We start from the raw sequence: 22,603 nt of genomic DNA on the forward strand, positions 1-22,603 counted from the left end.
AAAATTAACAAAGTACAAAGAATTAACAAGCAAACCAATTTTAAGTCATCATTTAATCCAGAGAAGTACAAAGAATTAACAAGTAAACCAATTTTACATTGAAATCACCAGACAACGGTTAGTACGACACACCCTCCCTTCCCAGCAAAAAAGATGACTATAAGCAACTTGGAGTAAATTATGAAATGGGTCCTTGTAGTTTCAAATGTTCCATTTTGGTCCTTGGAGTGTAAAATGAATGATTTGTTCTACCATTAGTTTTTTAGTGAAAAAAGGGAATTATAGAAAGTACCAAATGCATGTGAAGTCTTATTCCAAGCCAGTATTTCTAAGGACCTAATCTAGGGACACCATGCAACTGAGATAAACACAACTAATCAACTCCAGGGACCAAAACAGGAATTTTATAAAACTTAGAAGGACAGCTAACATAATTGACTCAACATTTTCCTATCTGATATGATCTTTCCCATATATTATTCAGTCAATGAGAGTGTGCTTCTAAAAGAATATTTGTTGCCACATTTATATCATTTCGTGCTTGTCTCAGAGCTTGTCTTGCTGCATTTCCATCAAAACCCATTGAAACTAGGGTTTCTACAGAAGCTTCTGGCGGCTCTGGGGGCGGTACAACTGTTGCGGGTCTGTGATTCCTCTGCATGACGATAATTAATAGTAAGTCTATCAAATCATGTATCAATTAAATAAATGCAAATAATGCTCAAGGCACAATCCACTTGATAAACGATGCAAAATGTGCTCAACACATCAATCTTTTCCCCTTCTTTCTGTCTTAGGGATTTAGGGGGAATGTGGTGACAAGCCGTCTAGGAACAGGTATGGAGTAACAAGACTGTAATTCTGTCAAAAGGGAAAACAAGTAACCTGAGGTTGGCGACCCATATCAGAAGAGAAATTCCCTGCAATATTTCTCCTCACTGGACCTGATGGACCGGCTGAAGGGGATGCAAAATGTTTTGAGAAAAATGATGATATTGCCCCCGGGATCTGTACATATCAGAATGCATCAATTTGAGAAGTAAAAAGACATTAAAAAGAACCGGTATAACTACAGCTCCATAGTAAAAAAAAAAGTTTCATTAATTATAGTCTTCAACTTTGGTATTATGCTCATCAATGCAGGTATTAAAATAATGCAAATCACTTACATCTTGTTCAGGCCAGGTAATGGGATAAAATGTATGCTGCTGTGTTACTTGTACCAGATGGACTCCTTGGAGGTAAATTGAAGTGATTGCGCAAAACTTTAATATATTGACTACTTGGTAGGTCAAAGCCGCAGTACCAGGATAATTTTTATATAAACTCTATACTTTTTTTTGTTGATGTACCTTTAATCGTCGGATGCCAAATACATTAAGGCGATAAAGAGAAGCTGCGATTAGACCACATATGCCAGGTACAAGCGATCGCCTCCAAGAAGACAACAGAAGCTGTTTATAAGATAAAGCATACTCTATTAAATTGGGAACTTCAAAATAAGTGGAACGAAGGATTTTAATTCCGTGTAAATTTGCGAGAAAGAACTTCATTCTGTAACAAAATTGAACAAGAATCTCCACATAAGAACTTCAATACGTGCTTTGAAATATTTGAAATTACAGTGTGTGTGGGAGTGAGTTGACAGCATTACTTGACAATTAAAAAGAAAAGCACAATTTCCTGTGAACTGTACAATATATCTCATACGCTCCTCAAAATCAAATGTGTAATGAAGAGACCTAGAGAAATATATCATGTACTGACAACATCTAAAACATGAAAAAAGTCTGACATTGTGTCAGTTTCTTCTAAACAACACTGCAAGATGAGATATTTTCACAGAAGGGAAGATCACTTCCTGCGTCTCCCAAGAGCACACAAGTGATTTGATATTTTGTAAAATACATTAAAACTGAAAAAAAAATCAGATATCAGAGAATATATATTGAACCTGAAGGCCAGCCAAGTAGATAAAAGACTTGTCACTGAGATTTACACCAAAGATACGAAAACGTGAAGTGATGGGAACGTCAAAATAAAAGGGCACAAATAAGGCAAATATAAGACTGTATGGTCCTGACGCAAGAACATTAAACTTGGAACCTGAAGCAAGAAATAAGCAAAGAAAAAATCAGTAGCAATAAAAATATTCGAACAACAATTGTAGTAAGTACCAGAATGTATTGGATTTGTATAAAAACAAATTTCATATTATACTGATCAGGTCAGGTAACAAAAGAGTACACTAGCCCTAGTAGTCATGTAACTACAGTTAATTCTAAAAAAGGGGGAAGAGAAAAAAAAGGAAAATATTTGGTCAAGCATAGGGGTGTTAGTGTGTTACCAGGGACAGAATGGGTTGTGTGGAGGTAATGGTCGATGATTTATATGATCTAAGCCTACAAATATACATACTTTAGACATAGCATGTACATAATTTCATAGAATATAACAAAAATTAACTACTTTGGTCTCATTAATTAAAACAATACATAAATTATTAATCTAAAGAAACTATATGAAATATTGCATAAATCTCTCTCTTGCATAATTATAAGCATTTTGCAAATAAATGAATGATTAACAAATTATCATATATGTTTTCGTACTTATTAATTTACCTGTATGGTAACCCATATCCTTAGCCCGTATTCTAAAAAAAAAAAAATCTTACCCGTACCCTAACCTGATAAGAAAAAAAAACTACTAATACCCACCTATGGAATACGGCATCGGCATCGGGTAATTGGGTAAATAAATTTCATTGACATCCTTAGTTAAGCAGATACTGGACCTTTACAAGATCGCATATGTGTGTTAGGTTTTATATTTCTAATCCGAACCTAGAATAAGCTTTACAAGGTTCACTAGAGGTAGCAATTTGTAAACAATAAAATGATAAAAAAAAATAGGAAATATAAGAAACAGACCCTTAAGTAGCATCAACGCAACAACCTCCAAGGCTGAGGAGACTACACCAGTGAATAAAATAAAAACCTGGAAAAAAAATCAAGTGAAAGTGGAAAATTAAAATTGCTGACATACCCGCATACATACTATAACAAAAATTCAACCTAAAATATGAGATGGCTTTGCACTCATTGGCTGATATTTAGCACTCGGAGTTGCTTTTGCAAATATTGGCAGAACCAAAGGGTTGTGCTTGGGTCAAACTCAAATTGAAATAGGCTTTAGCACATTGATAGTTCCAGGAGCAGAAATCTTGGATTTACCAGTGTGTGGCGTGAATAAATCTTAACTTGGTAACATCTAGTCATAATGTTTCGAACCATATAGTACTATAATGAAATACAAAAAATGTCATTTTCAGCCAAACCAAAAGTTACATTTTTTTCCCTTCTGGTTTGTTTTTCTTGCAAGGACGAAGCAGGGTAAATCATGAATGCTATCCCTCCGAAAAAAATAGTTGAGAAATTGAAATAGAAAGAACTCACTGAGAACTTGTTTGAGCCGATTTGCCGCTCAAAAAGCCTAAAGTAATACAAAAGGTACAAGCCAAACAGAAATTCGGGAGTCGATTGAAAGGCCAAAGCCGAAGCCACAATTCTCCACACTCGAGGGTTCTTGGATAGGTCCTAACAAAATCCAGAAATAATTCATAAAGAAAAAACAATCTTTGTTGTCATATTACAGGACAAGTGATGACTCACTGATCATCTAAAATAATCATACGCACAATACTTCAAGCTGTTTAGTACAGTACTGATGAACTGTATGACCATAGAACCTGAGAAATACCCAAATTCATTTTCTTACTTAAATTCCAGATAAAAGTTTGTGTTACATGTTAGAAACAGGTGCCTGCATGAATTTTTTCCCTTTCTTTCCTTTTCAAATTTTAGGGTTATAATTCAATCAACTTATAGAAAAATAAATTAACCCACCTGAAATGACACCCCTAGTTGCCTGGACTTGCCTCGTGCTCCAATCGCTACCGTCAGAAAACCAGATGCAACTATCAAAGCCCTCGTCACAGGAGCATTCTCTACAGATCAACAGATCAAAAGTATCAGAAAATTAGGGGAGAGTAATGCGCTTTTGCAATTCGTATATTTTTCATTCTAAACAAAATAGTATATATTTATGGTAGAAATTGAAAATTAGGTAACTGGACCGTACGGAAACCGGAGCGACCACCTCCTCCCTGCATCTTCAAAGGCTACGGCGATGTGGTCCGACGACAATTCCTTCCCCAAAACTCTCTTCTGAATTTTCTTAACAAAAATTTCTTCTAATTTATAGAAAGATCAGAGGCGAGGACTGAGCAAGGTTGTTGCTTCGTTGTCTCTGGTTTACTCAATTTATTATAAATACCAGATTTCTTCGTTAAAATTTAGACGAAAACCTCTTTTATTTTGCTTTTCTGAACTGACTTGCGGTAAAAGTACAAGACTAGAGAAAGCGAGGTAGCTGTTTAGAAGTCGAAATAAAATTTCTCAAATTCTTCAGATCCCAAATTCTGAGTCCTCATCGTCTGCATTAACTCAAAAGAGCATTTTTTGAGTTAATGTATCTGGGACGTTTGATTGTAAACGTAGCCCATCCGTGCTTCGTCTATAATGTCGGGGTCTTTAATATGAGTGCGGATTTAATCTACACGAATCTTAAAGATAATCTGACGGTGCACATACATTAACTCAAAGGATTCCTTTTTGAGTTAATGCAGAGGATACTAATTCAATTCTCTGGTGCAGGTATAGTATAGTGGTCTGGAGTCTGGACCATGCGGTCCATAAGTTGTAAAATTATGACATGTCGGACCCAGAAGTTATTCTATTCGAATTATGATCTATTGACCCACTGCCAGCGAACCGCTACAACCATTTCCTCACAATATAGCCGCACCGAATTACATTCAACCCGATGTTAACAGAAAAAGGAATCCGGCCCAGAAATAATTGGGCTTAGTCCAAATTGTGGCTGTACCTCGTAAACTCAGTCAGACAGGCCCATTTTGTTTCCCGATGAGATATATAGGGTTTCATAAAGAGAAATGAATTCACCCGTCCGATCCTAATCGAAAGGTTTGTGTGGTTCAGAATGTCTCCGTTTATTTACGAAATGGAGAAAATTTGGATTTTTCATCTATCGGCTTGTTCTCCGGATCAGTATCCTCCCAGGTACCTGATTCCCCACAATTCAAACTGACAGTCCAGATTTATTCTCATCCAGTTATCTGTGTTTTGAGATTGGTGCCAAGTTAAAAAGAACAATTTTTGATCATCCGATTCAATTGTACTCAGTACGATAACCTGAGAGAATGTGAATTCCTTGTTCTCCTTCTCCCTCTCAAAAACCTCTCGGATACTGACACACCTTCTCACACAAGCCGCGTAAATATTAGAAAACAAAGATAGAACGATAGTGTTAGTAGTAAGAAGTGGATTGTATTGAAGGCTTTCATCACTCGTATTTCGAGCTTCTTCCCCTGGGCTCCAATGGCGTTCCTCAAACCCGTTTCGGCGACGCCTCTCCACCTCCGGCTTCTGCTCCGCCGGCTCTTTTCCTCCTCAGTCTACTATTCTCGGCCTTTCTCTTCTTTTGCTTCTTCCTCTTCCTCTTCCTCCCACCTTTCGCTCAAACCGAGGTATCTTACTCTGCTTATGTGTGTGTCTGAGTGTGTGTGTGTGTGTGTGAGTGGCGCTTTTTGGGGGAGGGGTTCAGTCCGTCTGTGTTTGTCTTGTTTTCATTTTGGTCTCTCAAATGTTGTTATATTTCTTGTTACGAAATACTTCGCTTCTGGGAACAAAATCATCCCCATATTTTGTTCTTGAGCTCTATGTTTTGGTTTGTGAATATAATTTGGTTTTGCAAGAAAGTCCTTTTGGTGTACACTATACGTGAGTGCTTATGATTATGGCCAATTGCCATAATCCTTTATAACAGAGGCTTAAATCAGACTAAATTTTCCATAATATTATAGTTTGCATTAGCATTGTTGGTGCTTTAAATTTATTTCTTATTTTTAGGGTATGGAAGATTGAACCACAGGGTAATCTATATAATAAATTGGACGTTCGTACTTTTATGGCTTCTAGAGCAGCATCAGATGCCGTCCAAGATAGACCTTCGGCTCAGTCCTATGGCTCCGAACAGATTCAGGTAAAGGGAATTTTGTAATTTTGTGCATGCATCTCATATAACCTTAAAAGGATAATGCATGCATTTCTGTCAACATGGAATTTTCAAAAGAGCCTCATTTCATGGGTAAAGATGAGATAAGTCCTTGCAGTCAAGTTCCTTTAATTATCTTATCCTAAATTTTAGGTGCTAGAGGGGCTGGATCCCGTCAGAAAGAGGCCAGGTATGTACATTGGGAGCACAGGGCCTCGCGGATTGCACCACTTGGTATGCAATTTTGTACACTGGTTTCTTTTGTGGTCTAATTTATTTATGGTAAATCACATTTGTGCCCCCTTGTAAAACCTCAATTAATTTACCCTGCAGAACACAATGCATCTGTATGTCTTCTCAGTTTATCATTTTCTTAAATAAATTGTTGACTACATCTTTCTCACTGTTTCTAAGTATACCAATGAGCTGAAAGAAATGGTGATGTGGTTCTCTTAAAACGTTTTGTGTTCTATTTCTTGCAATGTTACTATTTTTTTAGTGTTTTTTTTTGCAATGTTCCCTATATAGGTGTACGAGATTCTTGACAATGCGGTAGATGAAGCTCAGGCTGGTTTTGCCAGCAAGGTCGATGTCATTCTTCATGAAGACAACTCAGTCAGCGTAACTGACAATGGCCGAGGGGTATAATTATAATTTTTTCTTGTTTTGTTTTGTTTTGTTTTTTTTGAAGTAGCATGTGGTTGTATATTAAGCAATCTTGAAATTATAATCCTAATTGCCAAAATAATTTGTCAAGCTTGGCTGTTGGTCTTTTGTTTGCATGGGGAATTAATTAAGTACTTTTAGGTGGGACTATGAGTGCCATTGGTCCCTTCAATTGATACTGAGGGTTAGTGTTTAGATTCTTGGAATTGTAACTCTAAAACATCATGAAGGTGCTATTTCTGCTGTTTGAAACAACCCCCCCCCCCCCCCCCCCCCCCCCTAAATTTGAGATTCATTCTTGTTTTACCATGGAAGTGTTGTTGTGGACTCACTACATGATAAGATTTTTATTGGATTTCTTGTGTTTATCTTTTCAATGCTATATGCCTCAAGTGCAAGGAACACTTACTAATCTCAAGATGCACCAATTATGTGATAAAATTTTATTCACTGTTGCATATATGCTAAGTTACTACCATTGATTGCCTTGCAGATTCCAACAGATATGCATCCATCCACAAAGAAATCTTCTCTGGAGACAGTTTTGACGGTATTCTCACATAAAGAGAGTATAATAAATTAAATTATATTCATGTCGGACTTCTCTAAATATTAAAAAAAATATTTAGGTGTTACATGCAGGCGGCAAGTTTGGTGGGACCAGCAGTGGATACAGTGTTTCTGGTGGTCTTCATGGTGTTGGCTTGTCTGTTGTGAATGCTTTGTCTGAGGTAATTTCATCTGTACTTCTGTAAGAAAAATTCAATTTTTTGTAGTACCTTTTTGAATCAGGAAGAAATTTGTTTTTCCATACTGGCATATCTTTGCCAGTTTACTGTGTACCTTTTCCTTGCCACATTAAGTGATAACTAGTTAATTGATATTAGATTTTTCTTAAGAAAATAAGAAGGTTATCTGGAATATAATTTAGCTTTTGTTAATGGATACGGACATAATTTAGGGCCATGCCAAATATTGTAAGGAAAAATTAAGATCAAAGAGGCACCACTTGGGCACTAAAATATATGCCAATCTGACAGGAAAGCAATAAGCAAAGACATTGCTAGTGCAGCATTTATATTAGGCCATTTTAAATCCACGAATTTTATTTAGTTGATTGTCATTTGATACAAGCAAGTTAGCTTATTGGTGTAAATAATCATTAATAGGCTCTATCTAAATACTGTTAGGCACTTGAGATAACTGTATGGCGAGATGGCAAGGAATACAGACAAAACTATGCACGTGGTAAACCCATTACACCTCTGACTAGCTATGCTCTTACATCTGAGTCACGTACACGCCGGGGCACATCTATCAGATTTTGGCCTGATAAAAATGGTATATTTTTTAATTATTCTATTTCTCATCATTATTGCTTTTTTGTTTTTATCTTTATTCAATACAATTGAATTCAGCGACTAGAGTTTATTGAATGTTATGATTGGTACAGCCTGGGCTGATTAAATTTTGATGAAATCTGAAAAAAAAAAACCTAATCAAGCACCTATATGAAGATAAAATCACCTATTGATACATAGGTGGGGTCAACCAGTGAGTAGCAACATGGTAAAACATACTTCAGTTCAGTGATTGCTCCTAATGCCTAATATTAACTAACTCGGGTGTTTGTACTTTGGATTGTAGTTTTCACTACTTCAATTGAGTTTGACTTCAATACAATCTCTGGTCGGATCAGAGAGCTTGCTTTCTTGAACCCTGAGGTGCGTCTTTTCCTTGCTGAAAACAAATAAGGATAGTTAAATTGAATAAGACAGAACAATTTGTGCAAAAATGAACTCTTGTGTTTGTTAGTAGAGATGTTGGGTTTAGTGAAGATTTGATGGATAAATTGAACTTATTTAATGTAACTGAGCTTTATTCTTTCACTTCTCTTTCTATATGTTCTTTTTTATTTATTTTCCAGCTTACGATTACATTGACAAAAGAAGATTCTGGCTCGGGAGGGTTACATAATGTATACTGTTATGCTGGCGGATTAGTGGAGTATGTTACGTGGCTAAACACTGACAAGGTTTGTGCATGCCTCATTGTCCATTTTATTTTAGTTTGTGGTTTAAAATTAACACTGGGTCTTCTGACAGAGGCCGCTCCATCAACCTGTATTCTTCAAAAAAGAGGCAGATGGAATTACAGTCGATGTGGCTCTTCAATGGTAAATAAAAAATCCTGTAACTATTGGTATGCTTGAGCTGCTAAGCTTCAGTTGGCTTTTAGCGATTCACGTTAAAACCATTATTTGTACTACTCGATTCACTATCGGTATATCATGTTAATACCGGTACTGAGCAAAATTTTATGATGCTGATAGTTCACTAGATGGCATCATGATTCCGTATTCTAATTCCTGTCTTGCAAAATTGCAAACTGACGGGCTAATACATTAAATTTTTTTATTTATTAATTTTTTTGTAGGTGTTCTGATTCATATTCAGATACGATGCTAGGATATGCAAATAGTATTCGTACTGTTGATGGTGGGACGCACATTGATGGGATGAAAGCATCCTTGACTCGGACCATTAATAATTTAGCGAAGAAATCCAAGGCTATAAAGGTGATTATCTATTGAATATGGTGCAGCGGTTCTTAGGCATGTTGCTGCAATAAATTTTCCTACAATTTTGCCATATCAAGTCAGATCTTATATAAAACCTTATTTAATCAACAGTATCTCCTGTGTACATTCTTTTTCTTAGCCTAGAAATTTATGCAGGAAAAAGATATCAATCTAAGTGGCGAGCATGTGAGGGAGGGCTTGACATGCATTGTTTCTGTAAAGGTCCCTAATCCAGAATTTGAAGGACAGACTAAGGTAACAGCTATCTTTTTTAGTATTTACAGGGAGTGTGAACTATAAAAAACACTATGATATTCTAAAGTACAATTTATCCAATGAAAATAAGTTTACTTGCAAAAAAACTTAAGAATTTGTCTTCTCCTCTCTTTATAGCGCACCTGTAAGTAACTAAATTTGTTAGTGTCAAAATGTAAATTCAGACTTTTTATGTGTTCTGTACTTAATACTGATTTATGGGTTCTATTGTGAGTTGGCATTAAAAAGGAATTAAAATGGTCAGAAAAACATCCCAGGATCTAAAATAACATTACAATTTATTGGATGAAATAAGGAATACTAGACCAAGACAGGTCCATTAATAAAAAGTGATGTTGAGGACAAATTTGGGGATGCTTTGTCAGCCAAAATCATTTTGCTCTGTAATTATCTTTACTAAACGTATTAGCTATTTGTTTGCCTTGCTTTAAGCCTGAAGTTAAATCCTTTTTTCTCACAAAATTTGCAATTGGCCCAGACAAGGTTGGGAAATCCTGAGGTACGGAAAGTGGTCGAGCAATGTGTGCAAGAGAACGTCACTGAGTTCTTAGAGCTGCATCCTGATGCACTCGATGCAATTCTTTCTAAATCTCTCAATGCCCTAAAGGTAATTGATGTCTACTGGATGAAACCAGAACTGTATTGAATGTAACAGTGTCATTATACAAGAACCAGCCATTCAAGTTTTTTTACTTTTTCTTTGATAGTGTTTTTTTTTTTATTGCACAAATTTAGGTAGATTGGTGCTTTTTTGAGTTGAATTAGATCTGAAGAAAAATTGCATGCTAACAGTTAGTTAAGTTAAGGCCTGTGGGATGGAATCTGGGCTTTGTTACACAGAATAGAGTTTAAATAAGAATATTTGGATTGTTTTTATCTTAACTTTGTCTCGGTTGTACCTAATTGATATTCTCAATTAGATACTTGGAACATATTGATTGCTTCCTTCTATGACAGAAATTTTTGCCACTGAGTAGCAGAATTGAAGCCCAATTAAGTCGAAAGATTGAGGGTGAATTAGCTTTTATAATCCTAGTTAACTCCTTTTTTTATCATTTTAGGATTATGACAATTTCTTTTGTTGCATAGGCTGCACTGGCTGCCAAGCGTGCTCGGGAACTTGTCAGAACAAAGAGTGTACTGAAATCTTCTTCTCTTCCCGGCAAGCTTGCTGATTGTTCCTGTACTAACCCTGAAGAATCAGGTTCGTTGCACGTGCATGCAGGGAAACATATGCAGGCATAACTGACTTGTCTGACCTTTTTTTATTGGCAACATAAAAATTTGCAGAGATATTTATTGTTGAAGGAGACTCAGCAGGAGGTAGTGCAAAGCAAGGCCGTGATAGGATGTTTCAGGTAACACTTAATATTTGATAATTTTCATAGGCCTAAATAGCTTTCACTTTTCTGTAGGGAAGATGTTTTGGATCACCTATAATTTTTCCTAGGCCAGCTCATAGCACCAGCAGAAAATTGCTAGTTACTCCATTCTTTCAGTGCACATTGATTAACACTTCATCAGGTTTGGGGTTGAGATGAGAGTTATTTTACTCAGGTTTGGTTTGCAATGATTGTTTTACTGGTAGGTTTACACTTTACACAGGGAACTTATGGTCAGGGTTGGCTGTTGTGCAGCTGGCCTTTCTGAGGCAATTTAGTGTGGGTGACACTTACCAAGACTCTTAGCTGTAACACCTTGCAATTAGTTTGGCATCCACAATGCAATATATGTAGGGTTTTAAGTAAAAATTTGGAGATTGATGTTTCATGAGGTTCTTATTTAATATATATATATTTTTTTAATATAAACTTTTGTAGGCGATTTTACCTCTGAGGGGTAAAATTCTCAACATAGAGAGGAGGGATGAAGCTGCCATGTACAAAAATGAAGAAATTCAGAACTTAATACTCGCATTAGGGCTTGGAGTCAAGGTGTCGTTTTATATCCTTCATGTTTACTTGTGAAAAATGCCAACACTCCAGGAAAACATAAAGAATTAATCGGAAGATGCTTATATCTTTAAATCAATGAGAGCAAAAAGGTTTAATTGGGTATTTTCAAAGAAAGCAGGAAATATAGTGCTATATATCAAGTTTCAGATATTATGCACATTTGATGTTTCTGAACATGCCGAGTTATGCCTTATAACAAATAATTAAGAAAATAAAATTATTATGGAAGGGTAAAGATTGAATAATTTTTTTGGAGGATATCTTAACTATGCTCTATAATTTGAATTGTTTAGGGGGAGGACTTTAAGAAACAGTCACTGAGGTATCATAAGATTATTATTATGACGGATGCTGACGTGGATGGTGCCCACATTCGTACTCTTCTCCTTACATTCTTCTTCAGATATCAGGTTGTTTATTACTTGATTAATGGCTTGGTTACTTTTATTTCTTTGAGCTGTTCATTCATCTTTATTACGTTGGATCTCATCTGATTGTTTTAATTTATGTGGTCTTGCTCCGGTTAATCTAGAAAGCACTTTTTGATGAAGGATGCATCTATGTAGCTGTCCCCCCTCTATACAAGGTTAGACTCTCTCTCTCTCTCTCTCTCTCAAGACATGTCGGCGGCTGCCAAGCTTAGCTTCTCTCTCTCTCTCTCTCTCTTACAATAAAAAAAATAATAGTCTTTAAAATTTTGTTCATAATTAGGTGGAAAGGGGAAAGCAAGCGCATTATTGCTATGATGATGATGACCTAAAACGCTTACAAAAGACCTTTCCTGCTAATTCCAACTACAATATGCAAAGATTCAAAGGTGATAAGTTGGTCATTTTTTATTTTGCAAATCTGAAGCCAAATTACCTCAAGGACTCAGAATTTTGCAGAACTTTATAGAGTTTTAAACTGTTTAACAAATGGTATTTTTTTCTGGTTAGCCCAGGCCAACAAATTACTTTAAAATTTCTTATTGGACTATACTACTTGCTTACCCTGGCACATGCATATACTAATTTAGTATTAAAATTTGAGACTCTTTCCACTTCTATACTAAACAGAAATAATTCTGAACTTCAAATATTACCTTTCATTTGTGACCCATGTTCAATAGCGTTTGATTATGTAATGGAAATAATTTAGGTCTTGGAGAAATGATGCCAGTACAATTATGGGATACTACAATGAATCCTGAGAAAAGGATGCTGAAACAATTAGTAGTGGAAGATGCAGCCGAGGCTAATGTTGTCTTTTCCTCTCTTATGGGTACTCGGGTAAGCCACACCACCAGAATAAAGAAAACAAAAGTTTAAGAAACTGAAAACATATGCCAATGATTATAAAAAAATTGAGGCCAGTTCATGCTGGTCATTTACAGAAAATCTCGATTATGCAAAGCTTTATTTGAGCCTATTAAGCCTAAACCAACCTTCCTATTGCTCTGGTTATTTCCAATTTGGTGCCTTAATTAAACATTGGAAAAAAGAAAGAATTAGTTTTAGTAATTGTATGATTAGTATTTGGCCCATACAGAAGTACCAAAACCTTTGATTGTGATCTAAATTATTCTCTTTGTATTTTGCTAAAAGGGTTTGTCATTTTTTTTGACTGATTTGTATGGTTGTTCTTTTCTTTTCTTTTCTTTTCTTTTTTAAAATGGTAGATTGTGTTTATTTCTGTAGGTTGATATGAGAAAGGAGCTAATTGCACGGGCTTCTAGCATAGTCAACGTGGAGGATCTCGACATTTAACAAAATTCCAGTAATTAAAATGTGAAAAAAAAGAAAGATGAAAGATGAAATGGAATTACAGGGAGTGTTTTCTGAACTTGACTAACCAACTTTTGCCCTTATTTCCCTACAGACTGGAACTTGCTCCCTCTACCAGTATCATGCAATATTCTAGTGCATGTTTCTCGTCTTTCTATTTAGTTCCCTGAAAAGCTTAAATTTTGATTTATCTAGGGAGTTAATGTCTGATTTAAGAGTTTGTTAGCTTCTCATTTCTTTTATTACATGTACTTTTATTTGGAAAGTTTTTCAATTGGGTCACTTGTTACAAAACCATTAAGAATGGCATCAACATCGTTGCTTTGTATATCTTTTGAGTTATGATTTTGCTCATTCAGAAAAAAAAAAGATCAGATTTGTTTGGTACAGGGTTTATCTTTCTCTCGCTAAAAAAAATGGGGCAAATTTGATATATTTGAAGAGTGAATCATACACAAGTTCTAAAAATTAAAATAGAGTAAATTCTGTATTAGACACCAGATGGAAAATTTTGTGGATGATAGTTAGCATTCCATCTATTTTTTTTGCCATTTGTGGTTTTATTTGGACGAATTTGTATTTGTCACTTGTTTCTATGTTGGTTTTATAGTTTGATCTTTCAAGATAAATCCTCATTCTGAAAAGTAGCAGTTATATAACACTTCTACAATTTCCTTTCGGTTGAATTATATTTTGTTATTGTTTCGTCCAGGTGAAGATGAACATAGCCCATATAGTGGGCGGATGCACGCAACTCTCCTATTATATATTACCTGCGTCTGTATTTGCGTGCCAATTGAACTTGGACTTGAACAAATCCAAGTCCAACAAGTCCAAGTACAATGTATCACCAATTATATGTCTTTTTCACGTGCACAACACAAACCTTCCCTGGTAGGGGTGCAAACGGATTGGATACAGATCGGATAGTGGTAAAACTATATCCGTATTTGCTTTTTTTTTTTTCAAATACGAATCAGATATTAAACAGATATGGATTGAATATCTGTTTTTTATAGCAGCAAATAACATAGTTTTTTTCATAATATATATTAAACTATATGATATATATCTGCTATTCGGATACATATAATTAATATTAAAAACAAATTCACATTCGCATGGATATTTGGATCTCAAATATTCATATTTAATTTTCAGATACGGATCTGAATACAGTCGGATAATATCCGATCCGTTTGCACCCCTATAATCCCTGGTTTAATCGTGGGGTAGACTTGGTTTTGTAGACAAACACTCAACAATTGCTTGACACACTATCTGTACCCCCCCCAAAATTGATGTCTATCCTTGGACATTTCTGAAGGGCACTTTTGTAATTTTTCATTGGTGTGGGTTGACCAAGCTCACAATAAAAGTGAAAGGGAATAACAAGATAATTCAATGATTCACTTGGCCCCACCCACACAGTAATATTCTTGAATCTATCTATTAATATAAATATAATTGGTAGATGAATCTTTGCGCCTCCATGTATTACTACAAAGATGGCCCAAACACAATTCAAAAATTCAAAGAAACACAACAAGCGCATAAACAACCCTTTCCCCTCCGCCCCAAATTCATTGCCATTGATACATGCGAAGCTCACTTTCAACCATGAAAAGCTCTCTCATGCCCGAGATTTCTCAATTGGCAACGATTTCAATCTTACTTGGACGCCAACAAATGGTAATTTTAACCTTCAATTTCTTCATCAGGATATTTATATTGACGATGAAACCTGTCAAACATGTGTTGTAATTCTTTCAATTACAGGTGGATTTCTTTCCATCTGGCACCGATCAGCGCCTGACAAGATGATCTGGTCAACAGTACCATGTGAGGCGTTCATATCAGGTGGAGCTGTGGAAACAGAGGTAGAAGAAAGTAGGGGCTCTTTTGCAATAAAGGATGGAGAAGCTTTGTTTATTTCAAAGCACCAAACCATCGAGAAAATATCAGCGGTGTCCAAGTTTGACCTGGAAAGCAAGGAGAGTGAATACGATGCTATTTTTGGAGCCTCCTATCCTGACCGTGAAAGGACCCACTTCCCCATTCTAGTAATTACAGGTATATTTCACTTGACATTTGTCGGGTCCTGTTTGGTGTCTTGATTTCCAGGGATAAGCAATTGCCTACTCCTGTTACATGGTGGCTCGGCCACTGATGATAGATATGACACTTTGAATTTGTAAGATAATTAATTAATACCATAAATCCGAACAAACATAACTACATGAAAGCGGAGTAGGTCTGATGTGCATCGGACCTACTCTAGGTTTTATGGGTTTCAAAACTATTTCATTCACTTTAAGATCTGTGTGTTCCATTTTAATATTTATTCACGTTTTGTTCAATTTTCGTACGCTTGGATTTTTCAGCGATCAAATGGCCTTGAAATCTATCGAACCTAAAAGTAAATCCGATCGAAGTCCATTGTATCTATTCCACTCTATAAGTACATATGTAGGTTTTATGGGCTTCAAAACTATTTCATTCACTTTAAGATCTGTGCGTTCCATTTTAATATTTATTCACGTTTTGTTCAATTTTCGTACGATTAGATTTTTCAGCGAATCAGATGGTCTTAAAATCTATTGAACCTAAAAGTAGATCTGATCGATGTCCATTGTACCTATTCCACTCTATAAAAGTGCATATGTATTACATGTATACAATTCCACACAACAATATAGTGACTTTTTTAAGTAGAAATTTTAATTGATTCCTGACCGAATCTTGTTACAATTCTCCTTTCTACTCTAAATTCCTTAGTTATTAACACAACATTATCTGAAATTTTTAATATATAGATAATTTTATTCTTAATTAATCATTTTCTTTAAAAATTATTACTCTCATATATTATCATAGAATTTTCTTTCTTTAAAAGTTATGTTTATAAAATATGTTATTTTGTTTAATATATGTTTCTTTCTCATATATTAATATATGATTTTTTTTCTTAAAAGTTAGATTTATAAAGTAAGTAAATATTTCGTCGTATTTGTTATTTGTATTTAATGATATTACATATTAAAGCGTGTGTATCATATTATCAAATTTCTTTATTATTATATAACTTTTTAAAATTATCAAAATATATATAGAGAATAAATTAAATACATACATTTGATTGATTGAAACTTGAATTGAATTGGGTGGCTTGACCTCCAACCTTTACTCAAAATAAATTTGAATTGAATTGATGTATTCTCTTTTGTAAATTATTTAGCTATATTTCTATGAGCTTTAATACATAGCTTAAAATGAATGGGAACCCATTTAACTAAAATCAACTTCAATGCAAAAGAAAAAGGAAAAAAAAGAAAAGAAGAGAGTGTCTAGCAATTATGGAAATTCAATAATTGATAAATAAATATCACAATGTTAATTACATTATTGAAAGCTGTGATAACTAGAAAGATACTTAAAGAAGGTTAAAATTGTTAGTAGTGTTAATATGCCTACCCATTGTGATTTGTGACACTCATAAACTTTTGTGCTCTTTAATTCCAAAGAAAATGAATTAGACTATCTTTTTCATTTTCACAGGGCTTCTATTTTCCACCAAGAATGTCCCAAAATCACGAAAAAGGCTCTCTGTTACAACAAGATACAATTTCTTGCTGGAACAGAAGAACTCAACGCAGGTTTCCTTCTCTGTTAACTTTGACGAATACAACTACAAATTAGAAACAAGGCCATTGCAAAAATCCAAATTTTACTTCAAGAGCTCTATCTTAAATCTAAGGCGACCTCGATCATACATCTCAGTTTTTAAGGTTAACTACAAAGAGGAAGAACTGGTGAATGAAACTCTGAATTTAAAAGGATTTGGTGAATTTAATAGGGTATATCTCACATTTGCAAGTGAGAGAGAAGAGAGGTTTTATGGATTTGGTGAGCAATTTAGCTGCATGGAATTTAAGGGGAAAAAGGTTCCTATATTAGTACAAGAGCAAGGTATAGGCAGAGGAGATCAACCTATCACATTTGCAGCTAATCTTGTTAGTCATAGGTATATTTCTCCTCAACCTTCAATATATTAACATACTGACAGGTACTGTGTGGCCATCTTTGAGCAAAATGAAAAAACAACAAATAAATTGAAACAAGTCAGAATCAAAATGGGTGTAGCAATGAATTTTAAACCGAAGGTCATGGTCTTATCTTGCCCTGTATTTGTTTCTGATATTACCACATAATTGTACATATTTAATTTTGTGTGATTGGCTCTAGATACATAATTTTGCTATATGGAAGTTCATTTGAAATTTTATGTGATAGACATATATGGATCTGCTTAAAAAAAATTCATGTTGAACTATACATTTATTCTGACCGAAATATTAAATAGGTACTTAATTGCAATTTTCCATCTCCCAAATAATATATAGATCTGGGGGAGACTGGAGTACAACATATGCCCCGTCACCGTTTTACATGACCTCCAAGATGAAGTCTCTGTATCTTGAGGGATACAACTATTCAATTTTTGACCTAACAAAGCATGACAGGGTGCAAATTCAGGTACTTTAATCATTGTTTAAAATAAAAATAATGTTTTTTTTATTCTTCTCATTTTTCTATGCAATGAAAACTCACATCCGCTACTTCGTGTAAATCAAGTAATATAGTAATTATCTTTGTCAGGTACATGGAAACCATGCTAAAGGAAAAATCTTGTTTGGGAACTCACCGGTTGAGCTGATAGAGAGCTTCACAGAAGCCATAGGAAGACCACCACCCCTCCCGAACTGGATCCTATCCAGTGCAGTTGTTGGCATGCAAGGTGGTACTAAAACAGTACGCAGGGTATGGGACCAACTACAAGATTTTGATGTGCCCATTTCTGCTTTCTGGCTACAGGTACCCATTAATTGATTTTACTGGCACGCAATAGGTTCTTATGGTACCAAACTAATTAAATAATTGAGTTGGAATTAAGGCTAGTCATTGATGATAGCCTAAACAAGCAAAGCTTGATGACTTTATTTTGATGTATCCGTACTTAAATGAAGGCAATTGATCTATTATAATGCAACAGGCATGAAAAACAAATTTTGATGGCTATTTTTTTTTTTAATCTTTTTCTCAGGATTGGGTAGGTCAGAGGAAAACGATTATTGGATCCCAACTTTGGTGGAATTGGGAACTAGACCACATGCATTATCATGGATGGAGAGAGCTCATAGATGATTTCACAAACAACAACATTAGGGTTATGGCTTATTGCAACCCTTGCCTTGTGCCTGTATGCATAATGTCCTCTTTATTTTAAATTCATTTAAAGGTGCTGAATTGTACTGAAATTAACAAAGATTAACCTATACATCCAAGTTAATCTTAAGGAGATGGAAACTGGTCTACCCGACCCACTAAAACATCATTGAAGCAAATTTACCTCATACCCAAAATGGACTCAAAGAAAACCCCATTTAGAATTGAACCTACTGCATAGACAAATAAACCTTATTTTAACCTGTAACTCAAACAGAGAACAGTCAGGGTATGAATACAATATACCTAAATCCAAAGTCAACACAATTCAAACATACTATACCATGCTTATGAATTTCAATTTAAATTGTAGACAGATGGAAAGGCAAACAAAATAAGGAACCTATTTGAAGAAGCAAGGGCAACTGAAATGCTAGTGAAGGATGAAAACGGGGAGCAGTACTTAATGCCCAACACAAGCTTTGATGTGGGAATGTTAGACTTAACAAATCCAGCAGTCACCACTTGGTTCAAGAGTATATTGCAAGAGATGGTTGATTGTGGGATTAGAGGATGGATGGCCGATTTTGGCGAAGGGCTACCCATAGATGCTTATCTCCACTCAGGTTAGTAATTTGGAAGTAGCTTTTATTCAAGTACTAAACTCTGGTAAGGGTATAATGGATTGTATTGAATGGTATCAGTTGTTTTTAGTGAGTTTTGGTTCCAAAGAGGATTCGAGTTCATACCATTCAAGTCTAACTACTATGTAATACCCTTATGTGACATCAAGTAATGCTGGAAACTTGTTATATGTTGTGTTCATTTTTGCCTTGAACAAATGATACAATATGAAAGCTACCGCAACAACTAAGAGACTTCTGAACCAGGGGAAGATCCAATTGAGGCGCACAACCGGTATCCCGAGATGTGGGCTCGGGTTAACAGAGAGTTCGTTGAAGAATGGAGATTGAAGAACCCAGAAGAAGAGAGCATAGTGTTCTTTGTTAGAGCGGGGTTCAGAGATAGCTCCAAATGGGCCATGCTGTTCTGGGAGGGAGATCAAATGGTAAATTTCTATGAATCACATGACAAACATGCATGCACACAGAGAAAACTATGCATCAAATTCCCCTGTGCTTTCTCTTCAGAAAATGTCCAAAAATGCCCCAAAGTTGGTCAGTAGGATACTTGGACCTAATTGGATTTGCTATTGGGTTCTAGCTATAGTCCCCTTTGCTTTGGCAATTATGTTTCAGATTGTTTGGGAATGGTTCATTCTGGTCATATATAGGTTAAGTGTTGGTTCATTTTTGGGTTTTTTGTCATTCAGAACAGATCAGATCTTGTCAGCCAAGTTCTTTTGGAACACTTGCAGAAAAATTATGTTTCAGATTGTTTGAAATGTTTCCCATTGTGATTAGTATTTTTGTTTTCCACGAGAAGCATTGTGCATCCGACATTTAGAAAAATAAAAAGAGAAATTGCAACTTATATCTAAGCAAAACACATCAATTCATACTAATGGTACATAGCTTTATATTTACGAGTATGCAAGCATTGCCTTCACAGCTAAGTGTTTAACTTATGACATGATATCGTCGCAGGTAAGTTGGCAAACAAATGATGGGATAAAAAGCAGTGTGGTAGGATTATTGAGCAGCGGTATCTCCGGTATACCTTTCAACCATAGTGATATTGGTGGGTATTGCGGGGTTGACATGCCATTTCTCAAGTATAAACGAAGTGAAGAACTTCTTTTGCGCTGGATGGAGCTTAATGCCTTTAGTGTAGTTTTCCGTACTCACGAAGTAAGTATTTCTCCTCAATTTTGACCTTCTGATTTGTCGGTTGCATACATAAACCAATAGTAGCATGTGCATCATGTACCTCTTAGCAAAAAATTCTGAAATTGGTGAGATATGCACTATTATTGAACTTCTTTTATAGTGTGCAATAATTTCACAAGTCCTCTGCAAATTAACAGTTCTTTCATCTTTTACAGGGAAACAAGCCCTCTTCTAATTACCAGTTCTATTCAAACAATTGCACCCTTTCTCAATTCTCGCGTTGCGCAAAGATATACAAGGCATGGATGTTCTATAGGCTCCAACTTGTCCAGGTGAACGATTTGATTTTGAAACATTTAAATTGCCTAAACATAGAAATTAATATGCTGCATATTTTATAAATGCTATTATGTATACAACAAACTTTCCAATATATTTATAACAAGGTACATCCTTTATTTCACGGTTATTTCTAAAACAGTTCATATTATGTTAAAAAGGAAGTTACAAAGAGAAAGCAGAGCCTCTCGATCTTGAATTCGTATCCTCTGCATTAACTCACAAGGGAATCTTTTGAGTTAATGAATCTCAATCGTCTAATCTGTTTTAAGATTCATGCGGATTAGATCTGCACTAATATTGAAAGACCCCCTATGTTATAAGTTGGAGCCCGATTGGCCCCATTTAAAGTCAGACGGTTGAGATTCATTAACTCAAAAGATTCCCTTTTGAGTTAATGCAGAGGATATGCATTCTTTGATCTCGGACTTGAAAAAATGATTGTTATAATTGGAGACATGGGAGGGAAGTATATTCAATTCTTAAATTCAATATTGTCGAACTTTTTCCAGGAGGCGACTGAAAGAGGTCTTCCGGTAGTGAGGCATCTCTTTCTCCATTACCCTGAAGACAAAAGAGTTCAAAATTTAACATACCAACAATTCTTAGTCGGCACAGACATCATGGTAGTACCGGTCTTGGATAAAGGAAAGAACAGTGTCAATGCCTACTTCCCTTTGTCTTCTGAAAACCATAGTTGGTTGCATATTTGGAGTGGAGAGGTATATAACTTACAGGGATTTGAAGCAGAAATTGAGGCCCCAGTTGGATACCCAGCTGTCTTTGTCAAGGCTGGATCTCAGGTCGGCCATGGTTTTGTTAGGAATTTGAAGGAGCTCAATGTCTTGTAGGCAAAAGAAGAAGATGCCATTGTTTGTGTAAATAGTTTAAGTCCAGACGATGGCTACTGTGGTCATGCTTAATGTACAATTATGTCTTGTAAATAATTTTTTGGAATAAAATTTATTTTTCAAAATTCTTGTGTGTTATAGTTTCTTCTTTCTACAATTAGTCAGGTGAATAGGTGATGTGATCCATTTTTTTCTTTTCTTTTTGGAATAGGAGTATCTATTTAAGCAATTGAAACAAGATCCATAATGAATTCAGTTCAAAGAAATGAGCTAAAAAACACCTGTACCGCATGTATCCATCCAACAGCTTCATGGAAGCGGTACCAAGTACCAACCACAGAAATTAAGCTCCAAGAAATTAAAGACAATGGCAATATTTTCTTAAACAAAGACAATACAAGAAAATTAAATCTATCTATCCCTTAAGAATAAAATAAAAAACAACAACTGTTATTAAGTCAAACGAAGAGATTTTCTAACAGCAGTCTCAGCATTCCGACATCCCGAATAGCTGTTTTCGCAGCGATCTGCATCTTCTCTTCAATGTAGTCAGCATATGTACGTATCCGGTATAATCATGGACAATGGTCCCTCCGGACCGAAACATCTGCCTATAAGCTCCTCTTCTCAATATTCCCCCTTTAGCAGAATTGATGTATTTCTTGACGTTATCAAGAGTACCTAACATACGGTCTTTGTTTGCATTTTTATGAAGGGGAACAAGGCTATATCTTTCTCTATAATTTCAATCAACCCTTCCATAGAATCCCTCTTTTTTCTCACAACTTTCTGCCAGAACTTGGTATTTCGTAAAAGCTTGTTTGCGTATTCTCTGTGCATCTGACCGACTTAGATACCACGTAATTGAGGATTGTAGCTCCTTGAAAATTTTCTTGAATGCAAGATCGATGCAACAGGTGAAGACGTGAAGTAAAGACTGCAATATCGAGGTGTTATCTCATCATTGCAATAAAGTAAACAGGTGTCGTGCCATTGTGGGACCAAGTTAGATTAT

General features: G+C 35.4%; 3 protein-coding genes and 2 long non-coding RNA genes across 6 annotated transcripts; 3 read left to right on the plus strand and 2 right to left on the minus strand.

Moving 5' to 3' along the window:
• Nucleotides 1-154: 154 nt before the first annotated feature.
• On the minus strand, nucleotides 155-4,430 carry LOC144544397 (rhomboid-like protein 20). Its single transcript, XM_078292905.1, has 8 exons — nucleotides 4,144-4,430; nucleotides 3,909-4,009; nucleotides 3,459-3,599; nucleotides 2,934-3,000; nucleotides 1,955-2,106; nucleotides 1,353-1,454; nucleotides 886-1,008; nucleotides 155-655 (listed from the first exon to the last, which is right to left on the minus strand). Exons 1-8 carry the CDS (start codon nucleotides 4,172-4,174, stop codon nucleotides 485-487), a joined length of 888 nt encoding a protein of 295 aa, XP_078149031.1. The 5' UTR covers nucleotides 4,175-4,430; the 3' UTR covers nucleotides 155-484.
• Nucleotides 566-973, plus strand: LOC144544398 (uncharacterized). The gene is made up of 2 exons (XR_013508217.1): nucleotides 566-679; nucleotides 798-973. It is a non-coding gene; the product is annotated as an uncharacterized LOC144544398 (long non-coding RNA).
• An 863-nt stretch (nucleotides 4,431-5,293) lies between the features above and the next one.
• On the plus strand, nucleotides 5,294-13,697 carry LOC144544399 (DNA gyrase subunit B, chloroplastic/mitochondrial-like). Of its 2 annotated transcripts, XM_078292907.1 has the most exons (22): nucleotides 5,295-5,611; nucleotides 5,994-6,126; nucleotides 6,292-6,372; nucleotides 6,667-6,780; nucleotides 7,298-7,354; nucleotides 7,434-7,535; nucleotides 7,995-8,145; nucleotides 8,452-8,528; nucleotides 8,732-8,839; nucleotides 8,910-8,980; nucleotides 9,241-9,382; nucleotides 9,542-9,640; nucleotides 10,140-10,268; nucleotides 10,751-10,865; nucleotides 10,952-11,019; nucleotides 11,482-11,595; nucleotides 11,910-12,026; nucleotides 12,149-12,202; nucleotides 12,328-12,433; nucleotides 12,757-12,887; nucleotides 13,296-13,374; nucleotides 13,477-13,697. In XM_078292907.1, the coding sequence occupies exons 1-21, from the start codon at nucleotides 5,463-5,465 to the stop codon at nucleotides 13,362-13,364; spliced, it is 2,187 nt and encodes a 728-aa protein (XP_078149033.1). In that variant the 5' UTR covers nucleotides 5,295-5,462; the 3' UTR covers nucleotides 13,365-13,374; nucleotides 13,477-13,697. The 2 variants fall into 2 exon arrangements, with proteins under 2 accessions (XP_078149032.1, XP_078149033.1); XM_078292906.1 differs by having other exon boundaries at nucleotides 5,294-5,611; nucleotides 13,296-13,697.
• A 1,066-nt stretch (nucleotides 13,698-14,763) lies between these two features.
• On the minus strand, nucleotides 14,764-15,284 carry LOC144544314 (uncharacterized). The gene is made up of 2 exons (XR_013508202.1): nucleotides 15,160-15,284; nucleotides 14,764-15,126 (listed from the first exon to the last, which is right to left on the minus strand). It is a non-coding gene; the product is annotated as an uncharacterized LOC144544314 (long non-coding RNA).
• LOC144544313 (uncharacterized) lies at nucleotides 14,876-21,709 on the plus strand. Its single transcript, XM_078292777.1, has 11 exons — nucleotides 14,876-15,074; nucleotides 15,162-15,455; nucleotides 16,941-17,406; nucleotides 17,786-17,918; nucleotides 18,042-18,257; nucleotides 18,487-18,642; nucleotides 18,982-19,234; nucleotides 19,499-19,677; nucleotides 20,216-20,419; nucleotides 20,614-20,730; nucleotides 21,250-21,709. Exons 1-11 carry the CDS (start codon nucleotides 14,891-14,893, stop codon nucleotides 21,586-21,588), a joined length of 2,541 nt encoding a protein of 846 aa, XP_078148903.1. The 5' UTR covers nucleotides 14,876-14,890; the 3' UTR covers nucleotides 21,589-21,709.
• The last annotated feature ends 894 nt before the right edge of the window (nucleotides 21,710-22,603 follow it).

The sequence above is a fragment of the Carex rostrata genome, chromosome 26 (assembly GCF_964058835.1).
Source record: "Carex rostrata chromosome 26, lpCarRost1.2, whole genome shotgun sequence".
Lineage (NCBI taxonomy): Eukaryota > Viridiplantae > Streptophyta > Magnoliopsida > Poales > Cyperaceae > Carex > Carex rostrata.

Coding starts and splice junctions, on each gene's coding strand:
- LOC144544397 (XM_078292905.1), bottom strand. CDS start 4,174: ATGCAGGGAGGAGGTGGTCGCTCCGGTTTCC. Junction 2,107..2,933: donor TGCGTTGATGCTACTTAAGG/GTCTGTTTCTTA, acceptor TTCTTGCTTCAG/GTTCCAAGTTTAATGTTCTT. Junction 1,455..1,954: donor TCTACTTGGCTGGCCTTCAG/GTTCAATATATA, acceptor TCTTATAAACAG/CTTCTGTTGTCTTCTTGGAG.
- LOC144544399 (XM_078292906.1), top strand. CDS start 5,463: ATGGCGTTCCTCAAACCCGTTTCGGCGACGCCTCTCCACCTCCGGCTT. Junction 8,840..8,909: donor CGTGGCTAAACACTGACAAG/GTTTGTGCATGC, acceptor GTCTTCTGACAG/AGGCCGCTCCATCAACCTGT. Junction 12,027..12,148: donor CATTCTTCTTCAGATATCAG/GTTGTTTATTAC, acceptor CGGTTAATCTAG/AAAGCACTTTTTGATGAAGG.
- LOC144544313 (XM_078292777.1), top strand. CDS start 14,891: ATGGCCCAAACACAATTCAAAAATTCAAAGAAACACAACAAGCGCATA. Junction 18,258..18,486: donor TTTCTGCTTTCTGGCTACAG/GTACCCATTAAT, acceptor TCTTTTTCTCAG/GATTGGGTAGGTCAGAGGAA. Junction 19,235..19,498: donor AGATGCTTATCTCCACTCAG/GTTAGTAATTTG, acceptor CTTCTGAACCAG/GGGAAGATCCAATTGAGGCG.